The sequence below is a fragment of the Hyla sarda genome, chromosome 5 (assembly GCF_029499605.1).
Source record: "Hyla sarda isolate aHylSar1 chromosome 5, aHylSar1.hap1, whole genome shotgun sequence".
Lineage (NCBI taxonomy): Eukaryota > Metazoa > Chordata > Amphibia > Anura > Hylidae > Hyla > Hyla sarda.
In genome coordinates, this window is record NC_079193.1 from 95,148,029 (window position 1) to 95,174,131 (window position 26,103).

The following is a 26,103-nucleotide window of genomic DNA, read 5'->3' on the forward strand; positions in this document are numbered from 1 at the left end:
CCCGCCAGCGCACTAATAAAAATATATACCCCCACCAGCGCACTAATAAAAATATATACCCCCACCAGCGCATTAATAAGAATATATACCCCCACCAGCGCATTAATAAGAATATATACCCCCACCAGCGCATTAATAAAAATACCCCCACCAGCGCATTAATAAAAAATATATACCCCGCCAGCGCATTTATATGTATACATCTATACCCCCTGCCAGCGCATAATGTGACCCCACCGGCACATTTGTCTTAATTTTGCATTGCATCGGCCAATGATGCTGATAGATATACTATTCATTCATAGCGCCGCGGCTGCATATGTATATAGAATCGCTGTGGGGGCAGATAACTTTTTGGGCCCTGCCTCTAACAACGGCCGGGACCCGTGGCTAATAGCGTGCGGCATTGATCGCACTGCCGCGCGCTATTAACCCTTTAGACGCGGCGTTCAAAGTTAAACACGGCGTCTAAAATGAAAGTGAAACCATGCCGGTTAGCTCAGGGAGCTGTTCGGGATAGCCGTGGTGAAATCGCGGCATCCCGAACAGCTTACATGACAGCTGGAGGATCCCTACCTGCCTCCTCGCTTGTCCGATCGCCGAATGACTGCTCAGTGCCTGAGATCCAGGCTTGAGCAGTCAAGCGGCAGAATCATCGATCACTGGTTTTAATGTGAAAGATCAGTGTGTGCCGTGTTATAGGTCCCTATGGGAGCTATAACACTGCAAAAAAAAAGTGAATAAAGATCATTTAACCCCTCCCCTATTAAAAGTTTCGAATCACCCCCTTTTCCCATAAAAAAAAAAGGTGTAAATAAAAATAAACATATGTGGTATCGCCACGTGCGGAAATGTCCGAATTATAAAAATATATCATTAATTAAACCGCACGGTCAATGGCGTACGCGCAAAAAAATTCCAAAGTCAAAAATAGTGCATTTTTGGTCACTTTTTATATCATGAAAAAATGAATAAAAAGCGATTAATAAGTCCTATCAATGCAAAAATGGTACCACTAAAAACTTCAGATCAAGGCGCCCTCATACTGTTCCATAAGCAGTAAAATAAAATAGTTATAGGGGTCAGAAGATGACAATTTTAAACGTATACATTTTCCTGCATGTAGTTATGATTTTTTCCAGAAGTACGACAAAATCAAACCTATATAAGTAGGGTATCATTTTAATCGTATGGACCTACAGAATAAAGATAAGGTGTCATTTTTAACGAAAAATGTACTACGTAGAAACGGAAGCCCCCAAAAATTACAAAATGGCGTTTGTTTTTTTTTTTTCAATCTTGTCTCACATTGATTTTTTTTTTTCCGTTTCGCCGTAGATTTTTGGGTAAAATGACTGATGTCATTACAAAGTAGAATTGGTGGCGCAAAAAATAATCCCTCATATGGATTTTTAGGTGAAAGATTGAAAGAGTTGTGATTTTTTAAAGGTAAGGAGGAAAAAATGAAAATGCAAAAACGGAAAACCCCCGGGTCCTTAAGGGGTTAAACGTCCGTTAACAATACATTATAACGGCTGTTTATTAACGGGTGAACTTTATAGTGTGAAAGCAGCCTTAAAAGATGAGAAGTTACAGACATGGCAAAAATCACTGATGAGGAAAGGGGTTAAAAAATGCATCGATTGGCAATCTTACCATTTCTTCATTTTATTTAATATCACTTCTGTTTTTTTTCTCTTTATTTCACTTGTAAAGCCAAAAAGCTTCCCAAGACGGAACCACAGACCGGCGGAGGCAATACTGTCAGAGGACGGGGCGTAGACCTTACTGAAAGCGCACAACCTAGCAAAAGTCAATGCTGTAGTAACTAAGCCTTCTTGTACTTTTAAAACTATTGATATTCTCTTGCTTCCTAATTGTTAAAATAACAATTGAGTGTTTAACCCTTTTTCAGCCTCGGTGCCGAGACCTTCAGCGCAATGCGTTAGAAGTCCCTCTAAACCCATCCCCCCCACCCCACCCCCTCGGGCAATAGATTCGATAATGTGGCCCAGTGAAACTTTACACAGCAGAAGAGACTTGCAGTGTCGTCTCACCCCGAGTTCTTTAAGTGCTGAATCTGGTTTTTTTAACATGCATGCATTAATTTCTAAAAGCAGGTGTAATGTCGTCTTGTAGCAGATACACTTGGAACATTAAAGAGAAACCTGTCGCCAAATGTTAGCAATTGAAATCCTAACTTTTACCAGTAATTATTTCCGCATCTGACTAATTCATTCTGATGATCATTATCCCTTAGGGGGGAACATTTTAATGGTTTGTTCTAAAGAATTGATTTTTAATATGAGTAAAAGTATAATAAGAAATGGGTTCAGCGTCTTCACAGTATTCATTGAAAACCGCCTTCCTCTGCTTAAAATGTACATTCCGCTTCTTACTGCATAACTTATCAGCCACTAATTGTTCTGCTTCTTACACAGGCAAATGGGAAGTATGATACTGGTTTATTATCTCTTTGGGGAATAGTTTTCTGTTTTATTTCGAGAGCAACTCCTTAAAATCATGCTAAAAAATTGTCAGCTATTATTCATTCAAAGGTGATTCATTTGAGATGTACTTTTCTTTTCCCTTCGCGGAACACAGAACACTCTCTAGTATTGGTTCATTCTGCTTTTATGGGGTTTATTTTGTTTTGTCTTTGCCCAATACAAATACAATGTTCTAACAATTATGTGTACTCCATTTAGTTATCTTAAAATTGGATGGTAAACTTGTATTGTAAATAGGGTACTGGATTGTAGTCTTCATTTATGTTTAATATGTTCTGTTACTTGTAAGATTTGGTTAAAATTGTACAGTTACTAAAATGATGAAATAAAAAGCTAATGTTTTTTTCCTCTATTTGGATTTCATTCATCTTGTCCGGTTGTAATAAATAATGTCTGAAATAAAAAAAAAAAATGTAGATTTATACAAAACACAGCACACTCCAGTCTATATATGTAGAACAATCCCACTTGTGCCAAAATTATTAAAGGAATAATCCCAAGATTTAAACTTAGCCACGACCCGCAAGTTATGGGATAGATATCTGATCAGTGATCTGATCATGAGCAGCAGTGCACGTGCTTGGCCACTACTATATTCACTCTCTCTGGGGTGTGTGAAAGGTAGCCAAGTGCTGTACTGGGTATTCCAGTTTCAGCATATAAAACTAATTTACATTATAAACATATAACGTTAATTACGTTTTGTTATTTTTTTCTAAATTAATTTCTATATTAAAAATTTCTGTATTAATATTGCATTGCTCTCAAGATCTTTTCTTGCTGTCATTCAATAGGAACCTTGTAGATCACAGTGTGTGCTGATCATTTAAAGCTTGGAAACCGCTGGAGGAACCCAAATGGAAGGAAGAAAATCAGGTTGATTGGGAGGTGCACACCGCTGTTAGTAAAATCCACCACGGGCAACGTGGAATATTAAAAAATAAATAGTTTTATTATAAAAACAGATGACGCATTTCGAGAGCGCCCGTTCTCTTCTTCAAGTCATCTCAAGTTGACTTGTAAAAGAGAGCAGGCGCTCTCAAAACTTGTCTGTTTTTACAATACAACTATTTATTTTTTAAATATTCCACGCTGCCCGTGGTTGATTTTACTAACAGCGGTGTGCGCCTCCCAATCAACCTGATTTTCTTCTTTCCATTTTGGTTCCTCCTGCAGTTTCTAAGCATTGCTGAGCCATCCCTCTGCGGGTGGATCCAGGTCCAAGGCAGCCACGTGATTAACCAACCAACTCATGCTATAAAAGGTGGTGAGCTCCGCTTTTTCTCTCCCCATATAATTCTGATCATTTAAAGGACTCACAGGTTACAGGACAGTTATAAAAGCACTGTTTTAGGGTATGTTCACACTAGTAAAGTCCCACATCCCAATCCCATAGGTCGGCGTACCATAAAGGTACTGTAACATATACTGCTGCATGCCTGTACAGTTGAATAGACCAAATATGGTGTATTTTTTACTAGGTATGGTGTGCTTCGTGGCACCATGGCCCAGATTTATCAAACTGTGTGAGAGAAAAAGTGGAGTAATTTTCCCACAGTAACCAATCACAGCTCAGCTTTCACTTTACCAGAACTTGTTAACTGAGCTGTGATTGGTTCCTGAGTGAAAATCTCTCCACTTTTTCTCTCAAACCATTTGATAAATCTGGGCCCATATGTATTATTTGTAGGATAAAATAACATAGTCTCAAACTATTCTCTTCCATAAATAAAGCACATACAATGATGAAACGGATGTAGTCGGAGTACAGTTGTGGCCAAAACATTTAAGACATACAAATTCTGATTTTAACAATGTTTGCTGCTTCAGTGTTTTTTAGATCTTTTGTCGAATATTTCTGTGGTATACTGAAGTACAATTATAGAAATGTCATAAGTTTTGATAAATACATCAAGTTTATGCAAAGACTCAGTATATACAGTGCCAAGAATTTGGCAATTTGCCCTGGCATGCTGGATATCATGGGTCAGATAAAAATAACTGGGGTAAAGTTATTTTCTCTAATAAAGCCCAATTTAGACTCTTTGAGACACCTGGAAGAATGACTGGAGAAGAAAACATGAGCTACGCTACCATGAGTCCAATGTCTTACCAACAGTTAAGCATTCTGCAATGATTTATGTGTGGGGTTGCTTTTCATCCAAGAGAGTGAGCTCACTCACAAAGAACACTACAATGAATAAAGAATGGTATCCACACATCCTCCAAAAGCAACTTCTCCCAATGATAAACAATGCCTTTTCCATTAGTTCTAGCACAACTGCATGTTTGGACTGTTCAACCCTATGTGTACACCACAGTGTACATTGAAATAATCTTTTGCTGGTATTCTGACATGGTGAGTTGTGCAGATATATTTCCAGCACATAACTAGGGCTGATTGTTACCCATCCAAAGTAAGGGATGAAAGCCTTGAAAGAAAAAAAAATGTAAAAAAATTGTATCACTTTTTATTGCACAATGAATGAGATTTATTTTGAGACCTGAATATGCAGACATGTCATATATTTGCATAGGTAGACGTAAAAGAACAAGCGCTCCATAGGGTAATACTGATAATGCCCGGTGTGAGAGATGGAATAAATGACTGCTCACCCCGGGTGGTTGTGTAGGTTCATACACAACAATGATGAAGACAAAAGATAATAGGTCGTCTGCTGCCCTCCGGTGAATGATGACAAGTGAATTGAAAGAGTAGGCTTCAATGCAGAAAACTGGCTCACATGGCGCCGACCAACCAGGACACTATGTGGAGGATAAAAGTGGACTTAAATAACCAAGATGCAACGCATTTCTCTGCACATGCGCAGCTTCTTCAGACATGACAAAGTAGACACATCAACAGACTTATAAAGGTAAACAAACTGATCTTATTGTTCCAGAAAATCTGACTGTGATAACTTCCTCAGCGGCGGGCTCTTTCTGCTCCTGAGGAGCCGAAAGAGCCTGCCGCTGAGGAAGTTATCACAGTCAGATTTTTTGAAACAATAATATCAGTTTGTGTCAGTTTTTTTCATTCAGTCCTAGTAATGTAATGAGGATCCGAAAGAGCCCACCGCTGAGGAACAATAAGATCAGTTTGCTTGCCTTTATAAGTCTGTTGATGTGTCTACTTTGTCATGCCTGAAGAAGCTGTGCTTGCGCAGCGAAACACGTTGCATCTTGGTTATTAAAGTCCACTTTTATCCTCCACATCGTGCCTTGGTCAGTCAGCGCCGTGTGAGCCGGTTTTCTGCATTGAAGCCTACTCTTTCCATTCATTTGCATAGGTAGACATCCCAACTACAACTAAAACAAATAAGCCCCTGCTTCAACCTTTTTATATGATATTTATGAAATAATTTTCCTTTGTTCAATTCATCCCAAATAGGTACACTTCTGGATGGTTACAGAAAAAATTGCTTCTCCTAACTGGGCAACCATTTCTCAAAAGTTATGATGCTGAAACCTAGGGAAAGCTACAGTTGGCCAGACATTTAGGGTAGGGCTGTACAGCAGAATTTTGGCAGTCCCCAGTTATGGCAATTTTTTGGGACATCTGTGACTTGCCTTTGACCTTATTGCTTCCCTGCATAGTGAAAAATACAGTAATGGTTGGTGTATTTGCAAGAATCCCAAATATCTGGCAGCTCTTTCTTTCCATAGGGAAATACTTGTTCTAATACCACAATATTATACTCGCGGGTAGAGACTAATACTTCTCCTACTTCATCCGCTTCAGTAGAAATATAGCCTAATAATGCAGAAAAGAGCTGCCTATGTAACATTAAAGAAACATTAAAGAAGCCTCTGATTGGCTGCAACGATCACGTTGATAAGACATTATTGAAAAGCTTTGCTACTGGCGTGTCATGAGAGAATTATAGCATTTTATTTTTGTTATATTAAACCATGACTGTAGAGTTTTTTTTTTATTCTTTGGACTGTAAAAATAATCTGAAGCGAAATCCACAACAATTGAGTTTTGTTGCAGATTTTAACTCTAAGGGTCTATTCACACGCACAGTATTCAGCGCAGATTTGATGCGCAGGATTTCAAGCTGTGTTCAGTTTACATTGAAATCAGCAGCAGAAAATCCTGCACATCAAATCGGCACAGAATACTGTACGTGTGAATAGACCCTAAAACTAGAATCTAGGACTAGTTTGCATCAGAAATTGTCAAAGAGTAAAAATTTTTCACTATCCGTCAAGTTCTGCTTGGAAAATGTAGGCAATGTGTGAATGAAGTTTGTTCAGTCTTGTAATCTTTTTTTTTATCCAAAAATCCTCAGAATTTTTAATACATGTAAACATAGCCTATAAATTGCTGTTCGGTTGGTCCTAACCAGTGACAGTGATTGGTTAATGACAGTTTGTCTGTTACTAAGTGACAATTTGTAGTCTCTTGCTAAGGAGCAGCTCACCAAAATCCGTACGCCACGTAGTCGACCAAAGTGAGACATCATCCTTTTTTTTGTTGGTATTATGTTTAATATCTGTTTGCTGAATATGTCTGGACCGGAACCTTTTTACACCCGGGTAGAAGAATGAGGCACACTGTAATGTTTTGTTGAGATCCTGCCAACTTCGCTGCCTTTATTAGCTGCTGGCAAACACAAATTGCTGCTACATTATACAGCTTACTTGTATTGTCTGCCTTTGTTTCTTGATCTGAATTGTTTTCTAGAATGTCCGGTTTTTGATCACCAGCACAGGGATGTTCCGGGGTATCTGGATCAGCATATTGACCACGCTCCGTGTCCTCAGAAGGAGAGTCCTCTTCCTTTCTTGTATTGCCTGGACTAACACCGTGAGTTAAGAAAGTTGTTAATAGATCCTGCGCCATTGCTACCACTTGCCTGGGGCTCAGGACTTCCCACAAGCCACTGGAGGCAAGGATGAGGAATTGACATGTGTTATATATTGGAACAGAAATTGTATAGGGTGCTGGGATGACAGATTTCTTTAGCTGGGCATCGCCATGGAAACCAAGTCCCCTTGTGACTTTGCTAAATCCTTCAATTAATCCATGACTTTCATTAGAACTAACTGATCCTTCAGAGTCCAAGACTCTTTTCTTTTCTTGGCCATTTGCTGTACTGTGATCTCTAGTGAGACATTGACTTTTTCCATTTTTACATATCACCGCCTTAATGTTGCCTTAATGAAGAAAACAGAAGGAAGGGTTAACGAAATGTCCATACATTTTGCATCTTACATTTAGAGGATTTAGTACATATGTAGTTATGGCCTTGTCATTCAGGTACCTACTGTGGTTGGTTCAGATGTGGTGTTTTTTGGCCACAATCCATACCAAAGGGTGAATGCTTTGGAGAAAAACCCTGACATAGAGTCTGGAAAACCAAGGCCGTATTTAGATGTGGTAGAATTGCTGCACATTTGTAGTGCGGATTCTCAACCACGAAAACAAGTTTACATTCTTCGTCTGATCAGTCGAGGTTTTAGTATCCAGACATCCACCATCATTAGAAAGAGCTGACAGAAGCATTTCACTCCCTGGCAGCTCCCTGTGAACTCCATGTCATTGCACAAGACGAGCTCCATTCTAACTCTATGAAGCCCACAGCTGCACGCTTCTCCCTGCTCATTCTAATCATCAGTGGGGATATGGACACTCAGACCGCAATTGATCAAAACTTTTCACTTGTCAAAGTGTCAGGAACACTACAGAGTATAGGCACTATGGGGGGTATTTATCGAAGGATTTATGTGTTTTTTTTTCACGTAACTTTGGCGCAATACTTTGGCGCAGTGTCTTTTTGCGCCAAAGTTTGGTGTATTTTCTCCACTGTCATTTTTACAACTTTCTCAAAATCACACGGTCCTGTGTGTGATTTTAACTTTAGTCAGTAATTCATCATTTGCGCCAATCGATCTTTGGCGCAAATCCGGTTTTTTTGGCACAAATCCCCGCCAAGAAATTTTGCACATGGAAAACACACTTAGCAATGTCAGAAAATGTAATGGCGTCAAAATACATTAAATTTTTTATTTTTTTTTGTAAAAGCAGCGACGCCTCCGGGGCTGCACAATACTATCCTGCGACATTGGCCCTTATTTACTAAGAGTGGAGTGTAGTTTTCTTTGTGGGTTTTAATTCCCTACAATTTATTTTCCACAGTATTTACTAAGGTTTCTATACATTTTCCACTTTCCCTACATTTTGCTTTTTTTTACACATGCTCTGATCTGTCTGGTTTTCCTCAGCTCAAATCCACCACATTTTCTGTGGAAACTTTAGTAAATATGTTGGGATTTTGTGAAAATGTCGGGAACATGCCCCTGTTCTGTGACCACGCCCCATTTCCCAACAGCCATGCCCCTTTTCCGGGTTTTCTTAGCAAAATGGAGAGTTAGTTGGGGTTTTTTCAATTCAGGCGCATATTCTGGCGCAGACAGAATTTCAGGCGCAATGCCCCCGAAACTGGCGCACAACCCGACAAAACATGTCGGGTTTGCAATAGTAAATGAGGGCCATAGTTGTCTCTGAGGAACCTTCACCCTCCGTTGAGCCAGCATTGGACATGGCCACACAGGTTCAGGAAAGGTAAAGCACTAAAGCAGTGGTCTCCAACCTGCGGACCTCCAGATGTTGCAAAACTACAACTCCCAGCATGCCCGGACAGCCAACGGCTGTCTGGGCATGCTGGGAATTGTAGTTTTGCAACATCTGGAGGTCCGCAGGTTGAAGACCAGTGCACTAAAGTAACAAAAAAAAAAAAAACTACCCAAGTTGAAAATAAAATCCATTTCACATGGTGGCTATAAACCCCACAAAAGAAAATAACTCCTGTCGCTTGCTGATATCCTGCAGGAGGGACTCCGAAATGGCTGCTCTACAGGGTAAAATCCGCGTCCTCTGTGGCGGTAAGTTCTGTGTAAAAGGCGCTGTGAACAGCTGATTTCAACTTTTGAGCCAAAATTACTAACAACTTGCACCATTTGATAAATTTGGTGCATGTCCACGAAAACCAAAGTGAAAAAAAAAAGGGTAAAAAGAAACTGTCAACAGGCAAAATTGATAAATACCCCCCTATGATTTTTAGTTTGGGATCTTACACATTTGTAGCATGAACGCTCCTTATTTAGTTTATTTTTTATTTTACCAAATTATATTGGGTACATGGCAGAGAACAGGCAGTGAATAGGTAAGGAAGCATGCCTGTATAGACAATAGATTGCCCACAATTAGAGATGAGCGAACTTACAGTAAATTCGATTCGTCACGAACTTCTCGGCTCGGCAGTTGATGACTTATCCTGCATAAATTAGTTCAGCTTTTAGGTGCTCCGGTGGGCTGGAAAAGCTGGATACAGTCCTATGAAAGAGTCTCCTAGGACTGTATCCACCTTTTCCAGCCCACCGGAGCACCGGAAAGCTGAACTAATTTATGCAGGATAAGTCATCAACTGCCGAGCCGAGAAGGTCGTGACGAATTGAATTTACTGTAAGTTCGCTCATCTCTATCCACAATCCAACACCTTAGTAGTCTCAAAAATGCTGTGTTATCTGTTTTTTTTTTTTTTTTTTTTTGTTCAAAGCTGAATAAAGGAATATTTTTCACATTTCTTCCTCTCATATCACAAGTCGACAAGATCAAAGTATTTCCCAAGCTTAGAATTTGTGCCGCTTTAGCTCCAGTAGAACAGCACTTTCACGAGTAAGAGAATGTTTCCCAGTGAAAAGTGTGTTAATGGATTAATAGTACAAATGTCAGCACATTATTTCTGTTCTCTTTTCGAGAGTACATTACGTACATTACTATCCCGTTTTCCCTCACTCTTTTTTACATAGTATTTGCAGTCCTGTAAAATTACCTGCATATATTTCATTGTGATAGCTTGTCTGACCCAATTTATAAAGTGGTTCTACCACAGCCGTCCCTGGAGGCATACAGTCTATTCATTACAAAATGATACCCATTTGTTAGGCTTGCTAATGGACAAGTGAGCAACATATTACTGTTTGGCTTGCTTTCACTAATCTCTCTCCGCTCGCACATGCCAAATTTATGAGACTGCAATTACGAAAAACTATGCGATAGGATCCTAAATGTCTTCTCCAAAAGTTTGCATATTTTTTTTCTTTTTTAACCAACAAGCGTTAGGGCCTAGTCAAGTTATACAAATGTATGCTTTCCATGGGAGTTAAAGGGGTACTAAGGCCCTAAGACATCTGATCTGAAGGATAGGGGATAAGATGTCTGATCGCGGGGGTCCCTCCGCTGGGGACCCCCGCAATCTCTCATGCAGCACCCACCTGTGTAAGCTGCACGCCAGCGCTGGAGGCTCCAAGTCTGAAGCCTCACGACTACGGGGCCAGAGTATCGTGATGTCACAACTCCGCCGCTGTGTGACGTCATGACTCGGCTCCCTCAATGCAAGTCTATGGGAGGTGGCGTGATGCCGTCAAGGCCCCTCCCATAGACTTGCATTGAGGGGGCGTGATATGACGTCACACGGGGGCGGAATCGTGACGTCACGATACTCCGGCCCCGTAATCGTCATGCTTCAGGCTCGGAGCCAACAGCACTGGGGTACAGCTCAGACAGGTGGGTGCTGCATGAGAGATTGCGGGGGTCCCCAGCGACGGGACCCCCGCGATCAAACATCTTATCCCCTGTCCTTTGGATAGGGGATAAGATGTCTTAGGGGCAGAGTACCCCTTTAATGGGATCACACATTAAGGGTGCGTTCCCACTTGGCGTATACGCAGCGTATTTCACGCTGCGCAAAATTTACGGCAGTAGCGGGAAATATGCTGCGTATTCCTTGCTCACTATACACACAGGGCTTTCCGGCGGCAGCCCTCTGTGTGCAGTAAGTTTTGGAGTCGGAGCCGCGTCACAGTCACAAAGTCAATAATATTTTAAATAATTTTGTATAGTGATTTCGCACTTGAGACCTTTTTGGATATATACGATCCACGTATCCATCTGGGCCCCTAGTTGATTTTTGACTATTTTGTCTGGCATTATACATAATTGTCCCTGAATGGGATTGAGAACTGACATTTTTATGCAAGTCACTAAGGAAGGATGTAAGATTAAAACTGTGTAAGGAAGCCTTTTTCTAGGGCTCTGCCTTGGGGTGGTGTAGATTTGCAAATTTGTGGTGGGTTTGGGCTATGTTTCTGTTTTTAGGAGAAATTTACACATGATAAATTCTTTACCACTGCATGCACACCTAGTGGAAAATGCCTAGCTAGTCACTATAAAGCTCAGTGCTGACAGATGTTTGATAGATGCTTAAATACATGCTCACAAATTACCCCCCGTATCTCTGCACAAACAGCAGCCAATGGAGCAGGCAAAGTTTTATATAAAAATCAAGAGGTTGGAAAGGCAACAGAACAGTAGTTTGGCCAATATGCAAGAATCCTTATACTTATGTTGTCCCGTGGCATAATTTTATTTTTTAAGGGGGCAAACTATGAAATGCTTGCTTTGTCAATCACCAACTACAGTAGTGACCTGTCTCAGATGGTGATTGGGTAGTAGTTATTATCTGTGTCAAGAGGGGAACAGGAAGTAGAGATCTGAAAGGACCCAGTGAATATTGGAACAGCAGGGATGGGGGATCAGGTTAGTGAGTAAGGATTAAAGGGGTTATCCACCATAAGGTGATTCTAGTACGTACAGTAATGGATATTGCTGCCGTGGCGCCGTGTCTGCGGGGGGGGGGGTGCGGCCCATAGACTGGTTTGAGTGGCATTGGGGCTGCTCTGCCGGTGGGTCGTTCCCCCCGTGGGCATTGGTGTCGCGGCGGTGGTGGTCGCCGCCTGGTGCTGCGCCATTTTATGCTAGGGACGTTAGGGACCCACTCTAAATAGGTGGCCTTGACGTGGCGAGTGGGCTTGTACTTTTTGATCAAAAATGTATACTAACAACCTGTTAGTTTTTGATATTAGCTGAGAAGCATTCAGATCATTATACAAGATTGTAGATGTGCACCATGTCTTTTTTTCTACCCGAATTCACAGTAATGGATATGCTTAGGAAGGATCTGCGCTTGTCTTGTTGTAAATGGCTATGTTGTGAGATTACCATAACACTGTGGCTAGCTTATTGTGAACTGGTATTTCCATTTTGAGTTTTCTTCTTTGCCTACAAATCCTATAATTCCTTTTTCCTCCCTCCCTCCCTCCCTGCATCCATCCAAAAGACCTGTGGTTTTCAATCAGGGTGCCTACAGCTGTTGCATTAGTTGCAGATTGATCTCTGTCCCACCAAGTGATCCCTCCACCCATTGAAGCAGACAGGCTCCCTGTCATCAGCTAACTAGTGAGTCAGGTCTCGGCCGCATTGCAAGCTGGGAAAAATCTGAGACAACAGTCATTTTGTATGCTGTTAAAAATAAATATTGGGGTGAAAATCACATAAGAATTGGGAGAAAACTGTCACACACAGGTACAGCCATTATATTATGAACTACACTAACTTTACAGACCCTGTAGCATAGTTAAATGTTTTATGGATTCCCCTGCAATTGGATACTTATCGCTTATCCTATGGCTAGGGGATAAGATCATTTTCACTGTACAATCTCTTTAATTTATTTGTTCACCTACCATTTTTGTGCTGGACAACCTAGTTACAGTCCAGAGTGCTCGAATATACAAGTTATTTATTGGAATACTTTTTTTTTATTAGTAAATAAGAGCTCACTTACCAATATTTGCCACATGGAGCATACCAAGCTTTGTTCTCTGTTTATCTCTGGACATTTGTGTATCTGTTGTTGTAAATCCGTCTATGAGACAGGTCACAGCGGAGCACCCACTCCACCTAGACTTTGAGCTCTCTTTCCTTCCTAGCTGCAATATTCTGTCCATGCGCCAAAAAGCCTTAGCATAGGCCAGGTGTATACCTTCTACGTCTGTTACTTTGGCTCCATTCTTGTTCTCCCTTAGGAATAAATCCTCTATTTCCTTATAATTTTCTTTAAAAACTGTATCAAATGATCTGATGAAGAACCTTTCTTCCTCATTTAACTTGTAAGATGGATCCATGGCTGAAATTTGTTCTAACAATAAAGTAGGAAACTCCATGGCTGCAGTGAATGCTGCCACATTCCCATGATACCCATCAAAGATCCCAGCAAAAGATGTGTTTTGCCTTTGCCCATAGTTATTAAGAACTGTAAATGAGTCTTCCATGCAACTTTGCCAGCGAGTATTTTTATCAGAACCGATGACGACGGCGTTTACTAACCTACTGTTCCCGATCATGTCATAAACATGGCAACTGGCCTCGGAGGGTGAACACGTTTTGGTAGTATATGGTGTCATAGAAAGCATCTTTCCTTTTAATATTTCGTAAGATTGATTGATCATCTCGTGTTCTCTATATTTATATTCTGAGGAGCTATCAATCTGAGATATCATTTTCTCCTTTTGGAGGGTGAGGATATGAAGATTTGACGGCTTGTCCTCTGGATTACAGCCCAGCACATTATTAGCTTTGTGCCATTGTTTGTGGTTTATAAGTGAACACAGATCAACTCGTTCCTGGCATATAGAACAGGGAAGCCAGATCTCTTTCATTTCAGATATTTGCACATTCTTATCTTCTGAAGTCTGGAAATCTACATTTGATGTTTCCACGATAGTTGGTAGGAATTTCCTCATTCTAAGATAAAGTGAAAAAAAACAACTCAAGTGAGGTGAAGATCTCGGTGTCCATCATAATATTAAGAGAAATAATTTTCACTTTAAATGTGCATAACATTTTCTATTTACAAACTTTTTGGTAAAAAGTGATGTTATCTTTATTCTGCAGGTCAATACCATTACAATGATACCCAATTTCTATAGGTTTTTTTTTTTTTTACTACTTATTATAACTTTTATAACTTAATATTTTATATGCAAATCATTATGCTAAAAATTGTCCTCTTCTGACCCCTATAACACTTTTATTTTTACATATATGGAGGGATATGAGAGCTCACTTTTTGCGCCGTGATCTATAATTTTTATGTGTGCCATATTGGTTTTGATGGAACTTTTTAACCACTTAGGGACCCAGGGCGTACCTGTATATCTATCAGCAGGCACCCCGTGCAAACCCCTATGGGGGGAGGGGTCCTGAGAACCTCCCATGTCGTCAATTCAGACCAGCGATCTGCGGCGATTCCGGGTCATACAGGTCTCCGGTGACCCGGAAAATAAGGGGGGATCAGAGTTGTCCAAGATCCCCCCGATCCCCCTGAAGGGATAGGAGTGAGGTGGCAGGGGTGCCACCCCTCCTATCCCTGCTATAGCGGGGGGGTTAAAGTTCGGTTCCCCCGTTCTGCCCACCCGCGGTAATCCGTGCAGAATGGGGCAGCGGCGGTGGAGGTCACTTATCCTGCGATTACGGAAGACGGTGAGTTGTTGCCTAGCAACATCTGGAGGGCTACAGTTTTGCGACCACTATACAGTGGTCTCTAAACTATAGCCCTCCAGATGTTTCAAAACTACAACTCCCAGCATGCCCAGACAGCAGTTTGCTGTCTGGGCATGCTGGGATTTGTAGTTTTGCAACATCTGGAAGGCCACAGTTTGGAGATCACTGTGCAGTGGTTTCTAAACCATGGCCCTCTAAATCTTGCAAAACTACAACTCCCAGAATGCATGAACAGCAAACGGCTGTCTCGCCATGCTGGGAGTTGTAGTTGCGTACCTCCAGCTGTTGAATAACTACATCACCCAGCATGCCCTTCGGCGATCAGTACATGCTGGGTGTTGTACTTTTGTAACAGCTGGAGGCACACTGGTTGGAAAATACTGAGTTGGATAGCAGAACCTAACTGAAGGTTTTCCAACCAGTGTGCCTCCAGCTGTTGCAAAAGTACAACTCCTAGCATGCACGGTCTGTCAGTGCATGTTGGGAGTTGTAGTTTTGCAACAGCTGTAGGTTTCCCCCCCCCCCCCCCCATGTGAATGTACAGGGTGCATTCACACGGGCAGGTTCACAGTGAGTTTCCTGCTTCAAGTTTGAGCTGCGGCAAATTTTCCGCCGCAGCGCAAACTCCTTGCGGGAAACTCACCGTAAACCCGCCCGCGTGATTGTACCCTAAAAACACTACACTAACACATAATAAAGGGTGAAACACTACATATACACCCCCTTACACTGCCCCCCCCCCACCCAATAAAAATGAAAAACGTATCACACGGCAGTGTTTCCAAAACGGAGCCTCGAGCTGTTGGAAAACAACAACTCCCAGCATTTTCGGACAGTCACTGACTGTCCAGGCATGCTGGGAGTTTGGCAACAGCTGGAGGCACCCTGTTTGTGAATCACTGGCGTATAATACCCCTATGTTCAACCCATATGCAATCCCTAATTTAGTCCGCAAATATGCATCGCGCTCTCTCACTTCGGAACACTGTCGTATTTCAAAGAAACAGTTTAGGGCCACATATGGGGTATTTCCATACTCAGGAGCAATTGCGTTACAAATTTTGGGGGGCTTTTTCTCCTTTTACCCCTTATAAAAAGGAAAAGTTGGGGTCTACACCAGCCTGTTAGTGTAAAATTTATTTTATTTTTTTTACACTAACAGGCAGGTGTTGCCCAATACTTTTTATTTTCACAAGAGGTAAAAGGGAAAAAAAGACCCCCAAAATTTGTAGCACAATTGCTCCTGAGTACAGAAATACCCCATATGTGGGCGTAAAATGCTCTGCGGACCCACAACATGGCTCAGGAGTGAGAGCGCACCATATACATTTGAGGCCTAAATTGGTGATTTGCACAGGAGTGGCTGATTTTACAGTGGTTCTGACATAAACGCAAAAAAATAAATACCCAAGTGTGACCCCATTTTGGAAACTACACCCCCACGGAACGTAACAAGGGGTATAGTGAGCCTTAACACCCCACACATTTTGCCCCTCAAAATGTGTAACCCCATTTCTTCTGAGTAAGAACATACACCATATGTGCATGTAAAGTGCTCTGCAGGCGAACTACAATACTCAGAAGAGAAGGAGCGCCATTGTGCTTTTGGAGAGAAAATTTGTCCGGAATTGAAGGCCAAGTGTGTTTACAAAGCCCCCATAGTGCCAGAACAATGGACCCCCCCACATGTGACCTCATTTTGGAAACTACACCCCTCACGTAATGTAATAAGGGGTACAGTGAGCATTTACGCCCACAGGTGTCTGACAGATTTTTGGAACAGTGGTCCGTGAAAATGAAAAATTTAATTTTTACATTTGCGCAGCCCACTTTTCCAAAGATCTGTCAAACGCCAGTGGGGTGTAAATGCTTACTGCACCCCTTATTAAATTCTTTGAGGGCTGTAGATTCCAAAATGGGGGTCACATATGGGGGGAGTCCACTGTTCTGGCACCACGGGGGGCTTTGTAAATGCACATGGCCCCTGACTTCTATTTGAACCAGATTCTCTCTCCAAAAGCTCAATGGCGCTCCTTCTGTTCTGAGTATTGTAGTGCGCCAACAGAGCACTTGACGTCCACACATGGGGTATTTCCATACTCAGAAGAAATGGGGTTACAAATTTTGGGGGGCATTTTCTCCTATTACCCCTTGTAAAAAATTTAAAATTTGGGGGGGGGGAAAACTGCATTTTAGTGAAATTTTTAAAATTTTTCTCATTTACACATCCAACTTTAACAAAAAGTCGTCAAACACTTGTGGCGTGTTAAGGCTCACTGGACCCCTTGTTACATTCCTTGAGGGGTGTAGTTTCCAAAATAGTATGCCATGTGGGGGGGATTTTTGCTGTTCTTGCACCATAGGGGATTCCTAAATGTGACGTGCCCCCCAAAAACCATTTCAGCTAAATTTGCTTTCCAAAAGCCAAATGTGACTCCTTCTCTTCTGAGCATTGTAGTTCGCACACAGTGCACTTGACGTCCACACATGGGGTATTTCCATACTCAGAAGAGATGGGGTTACAAATTTTGGGGGACATTTTCTCCTATTACCCCTTTTAGTGAAAAAAAAATGTATTTACACATCCAAATTTAACGAAAAGTCGTCAAACACGTGTTAAGGCTCACTGGAACCCTACGTTCCTTAACTTTTTAAGGACGCCGGGCGTATGCATACGCCCTGCATCCCAAGTCCTTAAGGACGTGGGGAGTATGCATACGCCCATGGGAATTCCGGTCCCCGCCGCTAGCCGGTTGGGGACCGGACCGGAATGTCTGCTGAAATCATTCAGCAGGCATCCCGGCACATCGCCTAGGGGGGTCCTGAGACCCCCCCCATGTCGGTGATTGCAGAAAATCGCATGTCAATTCAGACATGCGATTTTCTGCTATTCCGGGCTGATCGGGTCTCTGGTGACCCGATCACCCGGAAAATAATTATGATCGGAGCTGTCAGGGACAGCCCTGATCATCCTTAGGGATAGGAGCGAGGTCGCAGTGCTGCGATCTCCTCCTATCCCCTGCCATTGGTTAGAACTGATTCTGACCAATGGCAGGGCAGGACAGTGGGTTGCCATGGCAACCCCCCATTCTGCCCACCCCTGGATGTCGAGGGGATCGTGGGAAGAAGATGGAGGCCTGTACCTGGAGGAGAAGATGCCTGGGGACCCCGGATCGTCGCTGGAGACTGCTGGAGACTGCTGGATCCTGGCTCAGGTAGGGAATCTACGGTGGCGGGGGGGGGGAATGAAAGTGAAAGTAAAGTGATCTTTACTGTGGCAACCACTAGGAAGGCCAAACTTACAAATGTTATGGTGATTTCTCTCCTTTTACACCTTGTAAAAATTCTAAAACTGGGTCTACAAGAACATGCAAGTGTAAAAAATGAAGATTTAGAATTTTCTCCTTCCCTTTGCTGCTATTCCTGTGAAACACCTAAAGGGTTAACACACTTACTGAATGTCATTTTGAATACGTTGAGGGGTGCAGTTTTTATAATGGTGTCATTTATGGGGTATTTCTTAAATGAAGGCCCCCTAAATGCACTTCAAAACTGAACTGGTCCCTGAAAAATTCAGATTTAGAAAATTTTGAGGAAAATTGCTGCTGAACTTTGAAGCCCTCTGATGTCTTCCAAAAGTAAAAACATGTCAACTTCATGATGCAGTCATAAAGTAGACATATCGTATATGTGAATCAATATTTAATTTATTTGGGATGTCCATTTTCCATATAAGAAGAGAGTTAAAAAAAATTATAATAATAAAGTAGAATATGTCACGAAAAAACAGTCTCTGAATCAGAATGAACAGTAAAAGTATCCCAGAGTTATTAATGCTTAAAGTGACAGTGGTCAGATGTGCAAAAAATGCCCGGGTCCTTAAGGAGTTAAACACTTTTTGTTTTGTATGGTATATGAAGTGACCAAAAATCAGCAAGTCTCACCTCAGTAAGGCTGGGGTTACACCATGTTTTTGCAATACAGTTCCCGTATCAGGTTTTTGATGATGGTTGCATCCGTTTTTTAAGAAAAAAGTATACATTTTAAACTTTTTACTCTATTATGAATAAAGTTTCACTTGTTCGAAAGTTTTTTTCTTGCAATTTTTTTTCAGTGTGCACTGCGCATGTGCAAAGTAAAAACCATATGTTGCAAACCGGATGGAACCGTACGCACATACGGTTCTGTACGGTTCCAATTGACTCCCATGTAAAAAAACAAAACGGACACACCCGGATGCATCGTTTGGCATACGGTTTTCAATACGGTTCCATATGATTTTCAAATTGAAAATGTATACGGGAACTGTATTGTAAAAACGTGGTGTGAACCCAGCCTAAAAACACACAAAAGCATGCCTCGAGTTTATAAAAAAATAAAAAATAAAAACACCTAAGGCCCCTTTCACACTAGAGTTATCATCCTGCTTTTTTACTGCCATTACTTTACAAGGACAGATAAAAAAAAACGGATCTAATAACTGATAACAGATGATAACTGATGACCATCATCCATTTTTTTTTTTTTTTTTAAACCTGATGTTGTTCATCCTTTATCATCCGTTATTACCAGTTATATCCGTTTCTATAATCAGATTTTTAACCCTTTTTTGTAAATCTGTACTGAGCATTCCCAGTACCAAAAAACAGATGTTGAAAAACGGACAATAACAGTTGATAATGGATGTTTAGACTTCAATGTAAAATTTTAACGGATGTTTTATTCCCCATTATTTTTGCCGGACCAAAAATTTGTGCATGAACCGTCTTCTGTGCCGGCAAAAAAAACAGACCCTAGTAAAAACGGACATACCTGATGCAGAAGAATGGTCAAAAAATACCATTGACATGAATGGGATTTTTTGACGGCCGTTTTCAGGACTTTTTGCTGGGAGTAATAACGGTAATAATAATAGTAATAATAATAATAATAGTATTAGTAATTAATAATTATAATAATAATTCTCAGGACTGTGACAAACAACATTATTTGGGCTGGTGAAAGTTTAACTTTTTGTTATTAAATCTAAGAATCACATCTGGAAGAAACCAGACATTGCTCATCACCTGCTCAATACCATCCCTACAGTTAAGTATGGTGGGTTCAGCATCATGCCTTGTGGGTGTGTTTTAGCGGCTGGGACACAGAGACTTGTCAGGGTAATGGAACAACGTACAGTGATATTCTTTATGAAAACCTGATCCTCAGACTGGACCAAAGGCTCACATTCCAACAAGACAATGACCCTAAGTAGACAGCCAAGACTTCGGGACATCTGTGAATGTCATTGAGTGGCCTGGCCAGAGCCCTGACTTGAACCCAGTCAAGGATCTCTGAAGAGACCTGAAGATAGCTATCCAACAGCAGTCCCCATCCAACCCGACAGAGCTTGAGATGCTTTACAGAGAAGAATGGCAGGAAATCCACAAATTCAGGTAGCAAAAGCTTGTGGCATCATACCTAAGAAGACTGGAGGTTGGAATTGCTGCCATAGGTGCTTCAACTAAGTAGTAAATAAAGAATCTGAATACTTATGTCAATGCAATATTTTTCATTTGCTGCAAAACAAAATGCAAAAAGAATGAAAGACTTTCTGAATGCACTATAACCTCAACAATTCTTAGTTTAAATATATAAATTGAATTCTACCAATCAGGAAAGGGTTAGGCAGCCAATGCTGAGGCTTTAGGACTCCAATGAACCACAGTAAGAGCCATTATCTAGAAATTAAGAACATTTTTAACAGAAGTGAATCTTCCCGGAAGTGGCCAACCTCTTGAACAAGAATGCATCAACAACTCATCCATCCAACTCCGAAAATAATGAGCAGCTAAAGTGCAGGTATCACTTGCTACAGATAAGGTTAAAGGGGTACTCCAGTGCTTAGACATCTTATCCCCTATCCAAAGGATAGGGGATAAGATGCCTGATCGTGGGGGTTCCGCCCCTGGGGACCCCCGTGATCTTGCACGCCGCACTTCGTTAAAATCAGTCCCCGAAGCGTGTTCGCTCCGGGTCTGATTACTGTTGATCACGGGGCCGGAGCGTTGTGACGTCAAGGCTCCGCCCCGTGTGACGTCACGCTCCGCCCCCTCAATGCAAGCCTATGGGAGGGGGCGTGACAGCTTTGGATAGGGGATAAGATGTCCCCTTTGGATAGGGGATAAGATGTCTAAGCGCCGGAATACCCCTATAAAGCAAGTAATTGCTCAATAAGAAAGAGGCAAAGATTGCATTCATGGGGGTGTTGCAATACACAAACTACCGTTCCACAAGACTTGGGATTCTATTCTCTGGCCTGATAAGTCAAAGTTAGAGCATTTTGAAACACATGGATCCCAGTCAAACCTGTCGATGTAGGCTTGAAGTGTGGATGACACTGATAAAAATCATACTTAATATTCCTTACTTTGTGCTGCTGTTCTTTAGTAATCCCTGGTGTTCTGGACATGCTTTTCATCCTGCTTTGTGCATGGGGTTGTTTCCAAGCCCCTGGTGCACAATGATGCCAGGAATTGTAATGCCTCCTCACCTGTGCTGAGCCTCATCTGCAGAATGGAGCTCCACTCTTCAGCATAACACCTCTTCTCCACATAGCTTTGGCTACAGCTGCCATTCTGCAGAGTAGAGCTCCATTCTGCAGCAGAGGAGACTTAGCACAGAGGAGGAGGCATTGGAATGAAGTTGCATACCAAATATCACCATGCTCCAGGGGCTTAGAAATGCACCAACACCCAATCGCCACTGCCCTCCTGTGCACCAAGCAGAATCATTAGCATATCCAGAAGACAGGGGATTTTACCAAAAGAGCGGCATTGAGGATCGGTGAAAACCTGCACTACAAGCCTGTACCAATAGGTGAGTGTGGATGATTGTGATATTGATGACAGATTTTCTTTAAAGGGAATCTGTCAGTTGCAATTTACATTTTAAACTGCTGACACTGTTAGGCCAAGGAGACACACGGTGCCTGTCATATGTCTCTCCATGCTTCCATAACATGGGCAAAATCCTTTTAATCTCTGGTACAAAGTGTCAAAGAGGTACCCTGTCCCTGTTTGATTGACAGTCAGCTTGAAACTGAGCCCAGTTTCCAAATCTTGCACCTGTATACCATTTGTATGCAGAACATGATTTTGAAGCTCAGCCCTGACTGTCAATTAAGCAGGGTTGGAAGGGGAAGCACTGAGCTGCAGAACCACACCAAACCTGGAGACAGACGAGGAGCTGTTTTTGAAAGAAATGATCTCTGTTTTCCACCCTTGGATAACCCCTTTATACAAAACTATGTAAATATGAGGTATCGATGTAATTGACCCATTAAATACAGATAGCATGCCCGTTTTTCCTTAGAGTGCACTGTATAAAAACAACCCCCCCCCCCCCCAAAAAAAAAAAAAATGTGGGGGATTCACAAATGATGTTTTTTGGTTTTTCTTAACATTTTATGGTATAATGATATGATGAAGTGTCATTATAAGGTACAATTCATCCTTCAAAAGCTGCATTTAGTGTATACTAGTGTATTGTATACTATAATGTTCTTTTATATAATAAAATTAGTGGGATGATCTGAAATATTTATTTTCTAGGGGATTCTGCTGCACCGTGCACACAGCAGAATTTCCACAGCGGAAACATCTGCCGGGGAAATTCATATTTTGTACTCTGCAGAATTAATTAACCTGTTTATTCATTCTGCGGAATCTGTTCGGAAATGCGCCGTCTCCATAGATGGCAATGCTTTTTCTGCCAGTGCCAGCTGTCTGGGAAATGTCCACCTGGAATTTTTCATGGGTGGCCATTCTGTCCTGTTCTAAGTTTGGTGGCACTGGGGTCTTACTCATAATTTATTTAACAGTGTTGAAAGTCTTAGTAAGGGACAAATCAAATGTGCGATCTCTTGTTAACATTTTGTATTGTATAAGTTTGTGAAATAACAAGATACTAAATGAACAGTCAGTGATCAATGCTCGGCATGGCTAGCCTGCTCTTTATATTAATATGGAAATGCATTCTATCTAGTAAAATGTAATAGTCCATTAAACACTTTACTTTTGCACATGAATTAACAATCACTGTGTCTCCTGGACATTTAGTGGCAGTAAAGAGATCACAGTACAGTAGATATATAACACAAGCAAACTCACCTAATATAAAGGAAAAGCTTCTGTATCGATTATGTAGATGACTGATAATAAACCTGCTCTGATACACGTACCATGTGTGTTTACATGTTACTATGGTTACTGTAACCCTAGATACATTTCTAACAATGACACCTGCAGCCTGGATATTATTCTTATTATTTACACCTGTGAGATACCTGCTGTGTGATGAACAATTATCAGGGTGACACAAACTACCTTGGTGCACCCACTACTATGGCAGAGCCACATGACACAAGGCTCACTCTATTTTTTTTCCATAGAAAGTGATATTTGTTGGTCAGTAGTCACGTGAAAGTTACATGAGTGTTATTACACAACTTTACACACGAACGTTCTTTTGTCCTATAATAGCACATGTAAAGGGCCTTAAATTTCCAGTCTTTAAAGTAAACAGTATTAGTGGATCTGTATAAGGCTGGGTTCACACTACGTTTTGTCCCATACGGGAGCGCATACGGCAGGGGGGAGCTAAAAGCTTGCGCTCCCGTATGGGACCGTATGCGCTCCCGTATGTCATTCATTTCAATGAGCCGACCGGAGTGAAACGTTCGGTCCAGTCGGCTCATTTTTGCGCCGTATGCGCTTTTACAACCGGACCTAAAACCGTGGTTGACCAAACGTAGTGTGGGACAAAACGTAGTGTGAACCCAGCCTTATAGTATTTTTGTCAGAACTTTAAAGGAAATCTGTCATCAGAATCACCCGCACTAAACCTGTTACACAGGCTTGTAGTGCGGGTGATCCTGATTAAAACGCTTCTTACCTGATTAAAAATGGTTCAGCTGTTCTTCAAATATCTATATCTTTAGTTTTCTGTTATTCCCTGGCGTGGGACTCAGTGGGAGGTGTTATCATCTCGGACTCGGCCACACGTCACTCTAGCTGGGCGGAGCTGCCGCCCGGCTCATGAATATTCATGAACTTATCCTCGTGGTCTAACTCCTTTTTCTAGGTCTGGTGGGGAGGGCCACACATACGCCGCGTTCCGTACACCCGGAAGCGGCGTTCTCCCCCCGGCTTCACTCGCGCTGCGGCCAAATACAAGTAAGAAGACAGGCTGCATGAGTGAAAACCCGGGGGGAAAACGCCGCTTCCGGGTGTACGGAACGCGGCGCAGACCTAGAAAAAGGAGTTAGACTACGAGGATAAGTTCATGAATATTCATGAGCCGGGCGGCCGCTCCGCCCAGCTAGAATGACGTGTAGCCGAGTCTGAGATGATAACACCTCCCACTGAGTCCCAAGCCAGGGAATAACAGAAAACTAAAAATATAGATATCTGAAGATCCGCTGAACCATTTTTAACCAGGTAAGGAGCGTTTTAATCAGGATCACCCGCACTACAAGCCTGTGTAACAGATTTAGTGTGGGTGATTCTGATGACAGATTTCCTTTAAGTCAAAACCAGGAATGGGTCCAAAATACAGTTCCCCTCCTGGTTTTGTCAAAAAATTCTGACCAAAATTCTATCTCCAGAGTGGTCCAGTTTTGATGAGCCTTTGCCCACTGTAGCCTCAGCTACCCCGCGATCTCGGCTACAGAACCCCGAACGTCGCTCCGTGCCAGATGACTGGTGATGCAGCGTGGAGGCTCGTGACTTCACAGACACGCCCCGCTCGTGCCGTCACGGCCACGACCCCTCAATGCAAGTCTATAAGAAGGTGCGTGATGACGGTCACGCCCCCTCCCATAGACTTGCATTGAGGTGGCCGTGACATCACAGGCCTCTGGCGCTGCATTCGACGCTCTAAACGAATGCCGGCTGCAGCAGGGAGATCGCGGGGGTCCCGTCGCAGACATCTTATCCCCTATCCTTTGGATAGGGGATAAGATTAATTACCCTTCAGGCTAAATGGCGATCTGAGACCAAATGTCATATGATCACCAAACTATCCACACCAACAAATAGACCATAATTAGCAAATAAATGTGCAAGTAAAAAATATATTTTATTGAAATACGACCATAGCAAAAGCATATAAAACACATATAACAGTAGTACAACAGAATACTCAGGCATAAGAGTAGAGGATGGGGGCATAAATATATGTTATACACTCATATGGAGTAAAAAACAGGGGGGGGGGGGCATATATTGAGCATATACAGGATCATGAAATCCCACAAACAGCCTAGGTGTATAAAGGAAATTATCTGATATACAATAACTAGCAGTAGGTCTCCAGATGAACGTAACATAAAAGGATACTGTCACACATAGATAGCAACAGGACAAATAACAAAATTGCAGGCCCTGGGCAGCACTGGAAGAAGCTCCAAAGGAAAAACAAAGTTGTTGAGAATCATGCACCCTAAAGAACAATGCCTCTTACCTCCTCCCCAAACGCGTTTTCGCAATATAGCTTCGTCAGGGGATGTCTTGCAGTGTATGAAAATTTTCAAACAAACCTGGGAGAAAAAAAATTAAATTAAAAGCAAATAGCTAGGTACATTTTAGGCCACTAGAATTCTGTAGACACTGGGTCACCGGATAAGGGGTCAGGACAATCACACCCATAGGTGTTGGTGGAGATGGTAGGCCAGTGACTGCTGTTTTCTTACATGTGTCCAAACCACATCAGATACACAGAACAAGTACTGCTGTTACGCCGAGCGCTCCGGGTTCCCGCTCCTCCCCGGAGCGCTCGCTTCACCTCCTCCGCTGCAGCGCCCCGGTCACGTCCTCTGACCCGGGGCGCTGCGATCCTGCTGCTAGCCGGGATGCGATTCGCGATGCGGGTAGCGCCCGCTCGCGATGCGCACCCCGGCTCTCCTACCTGACTCGCTCCCCGTCTGTTCTGTCCCGGCGCGCGCGGCCCCGCTCCCTAGGGCGCGCGCGCGCCGGGTCTCTGCGATTTAAAGGGCCACTGCGCCGCTGATTGGCGCAGTGGTTCCAATTAGAGTTATCACCTGTGCACTCCCTATATTACCTCACTTCCCTTGCACTCCCTTGCCGGATCTTGTTGCCTTAGTGCCAGTGAAAGCGTTCCTTGTGTGTCCCTTGCCAGTGT

The 26,103-nt window shown here is 42.3% G+C and overlaps 2 protein-coding genes across 6 annotated transcripts in view; one reads left to right on the top strand and one right to left on the bottom strand.

Annotated features, from left to right (window-relative positions):
- RAB5A (RAB5A, member RAS oncogene family) overlaps positions 1–2,862 on the top strand; it is a 57,330-nt gene extending 54,468 nt beyond the window's left edge. For both annotated transcript variants that reach the window (XM_056519957.1, XM_056519958.1), the window contains exon 6: positions 1,717–2,862. In XM_056519957.1, coding sequence (XP_056375932.1) covers positions 1,717–1,832 — 116 coding nt within the window. In that variant the 3' untranslated portion in view covers positions 1,833–2,862. The remainder of the gene's footprint in view (positions 1–1,716) is intronic.
- A 3,864-nt stretch (positions 2,863–6,726) lies between these two features.
- PP2D1 (protein phosphatase 2C like domain containing 1) lies at positions 6,727–25,504 on the bottom strand. Of its 4 annotated transcripts, none has more exons than XM_056518416.1 (4): positions 25,426–25,476; positions 20,383–20,480; positions 13,205–14,163; positions 6,727–7,673 (listed from the first exon to the last, which is right to left on the bottom strand). In XM_056518416.1, the coding sequence occupies exons 2-4, from the start codon at positions 20,412–20,414 to the stop codon at positions 7,003–7,005; spliced, it is 1,662 nt and encodes a 553-aa protein (XP_056374391.1). In that variant the 5' UTR covers positions 20,415–20,480; positions 25,426–25,476; the 3' UTR covers positions 6,727–7,002. The 4 variants fall into 4 exon arrangements, with proteins under 4 accessions (XP_056374391.1, XP_056374393.1, XP_056374395.1 ...); XM_056518418.1 differs by lacking the exon at positions 25,426–25,476 and adding an exon at positions 23,073–23,102; XM_056518420.1 differs by lacking the exon at positions 20,383–20,480 and having other exon boundaries at positions 25,426–25,504.
- Positions 25,505–26,103: the final 599 nt, after the last annotated feature.

Bases quoted from the DNA above. Each gene is read 5' to 3' on its own strand.
- PP2D1 (XM_056518416.1), bottom strand. From the start codon at position 20,414: ATGGCAGCAATTCCAACCTCCAGTCTTCTTAG. The intron at 14,164-20,382 runs GTATGATGCCAC...ACTTTATCTTAG, and splicing joins CCAACCTCCAGTCTTCTTAG to AATGAGGAAATTCCTACCAA. The intron at 7,674-13,204 runs GTAAGTGAGCTC...TTCTTCATTAAG, and splicing joins GCTCCATGTGGCAAATATTG to GCAACATTAAGGCGGTGATA.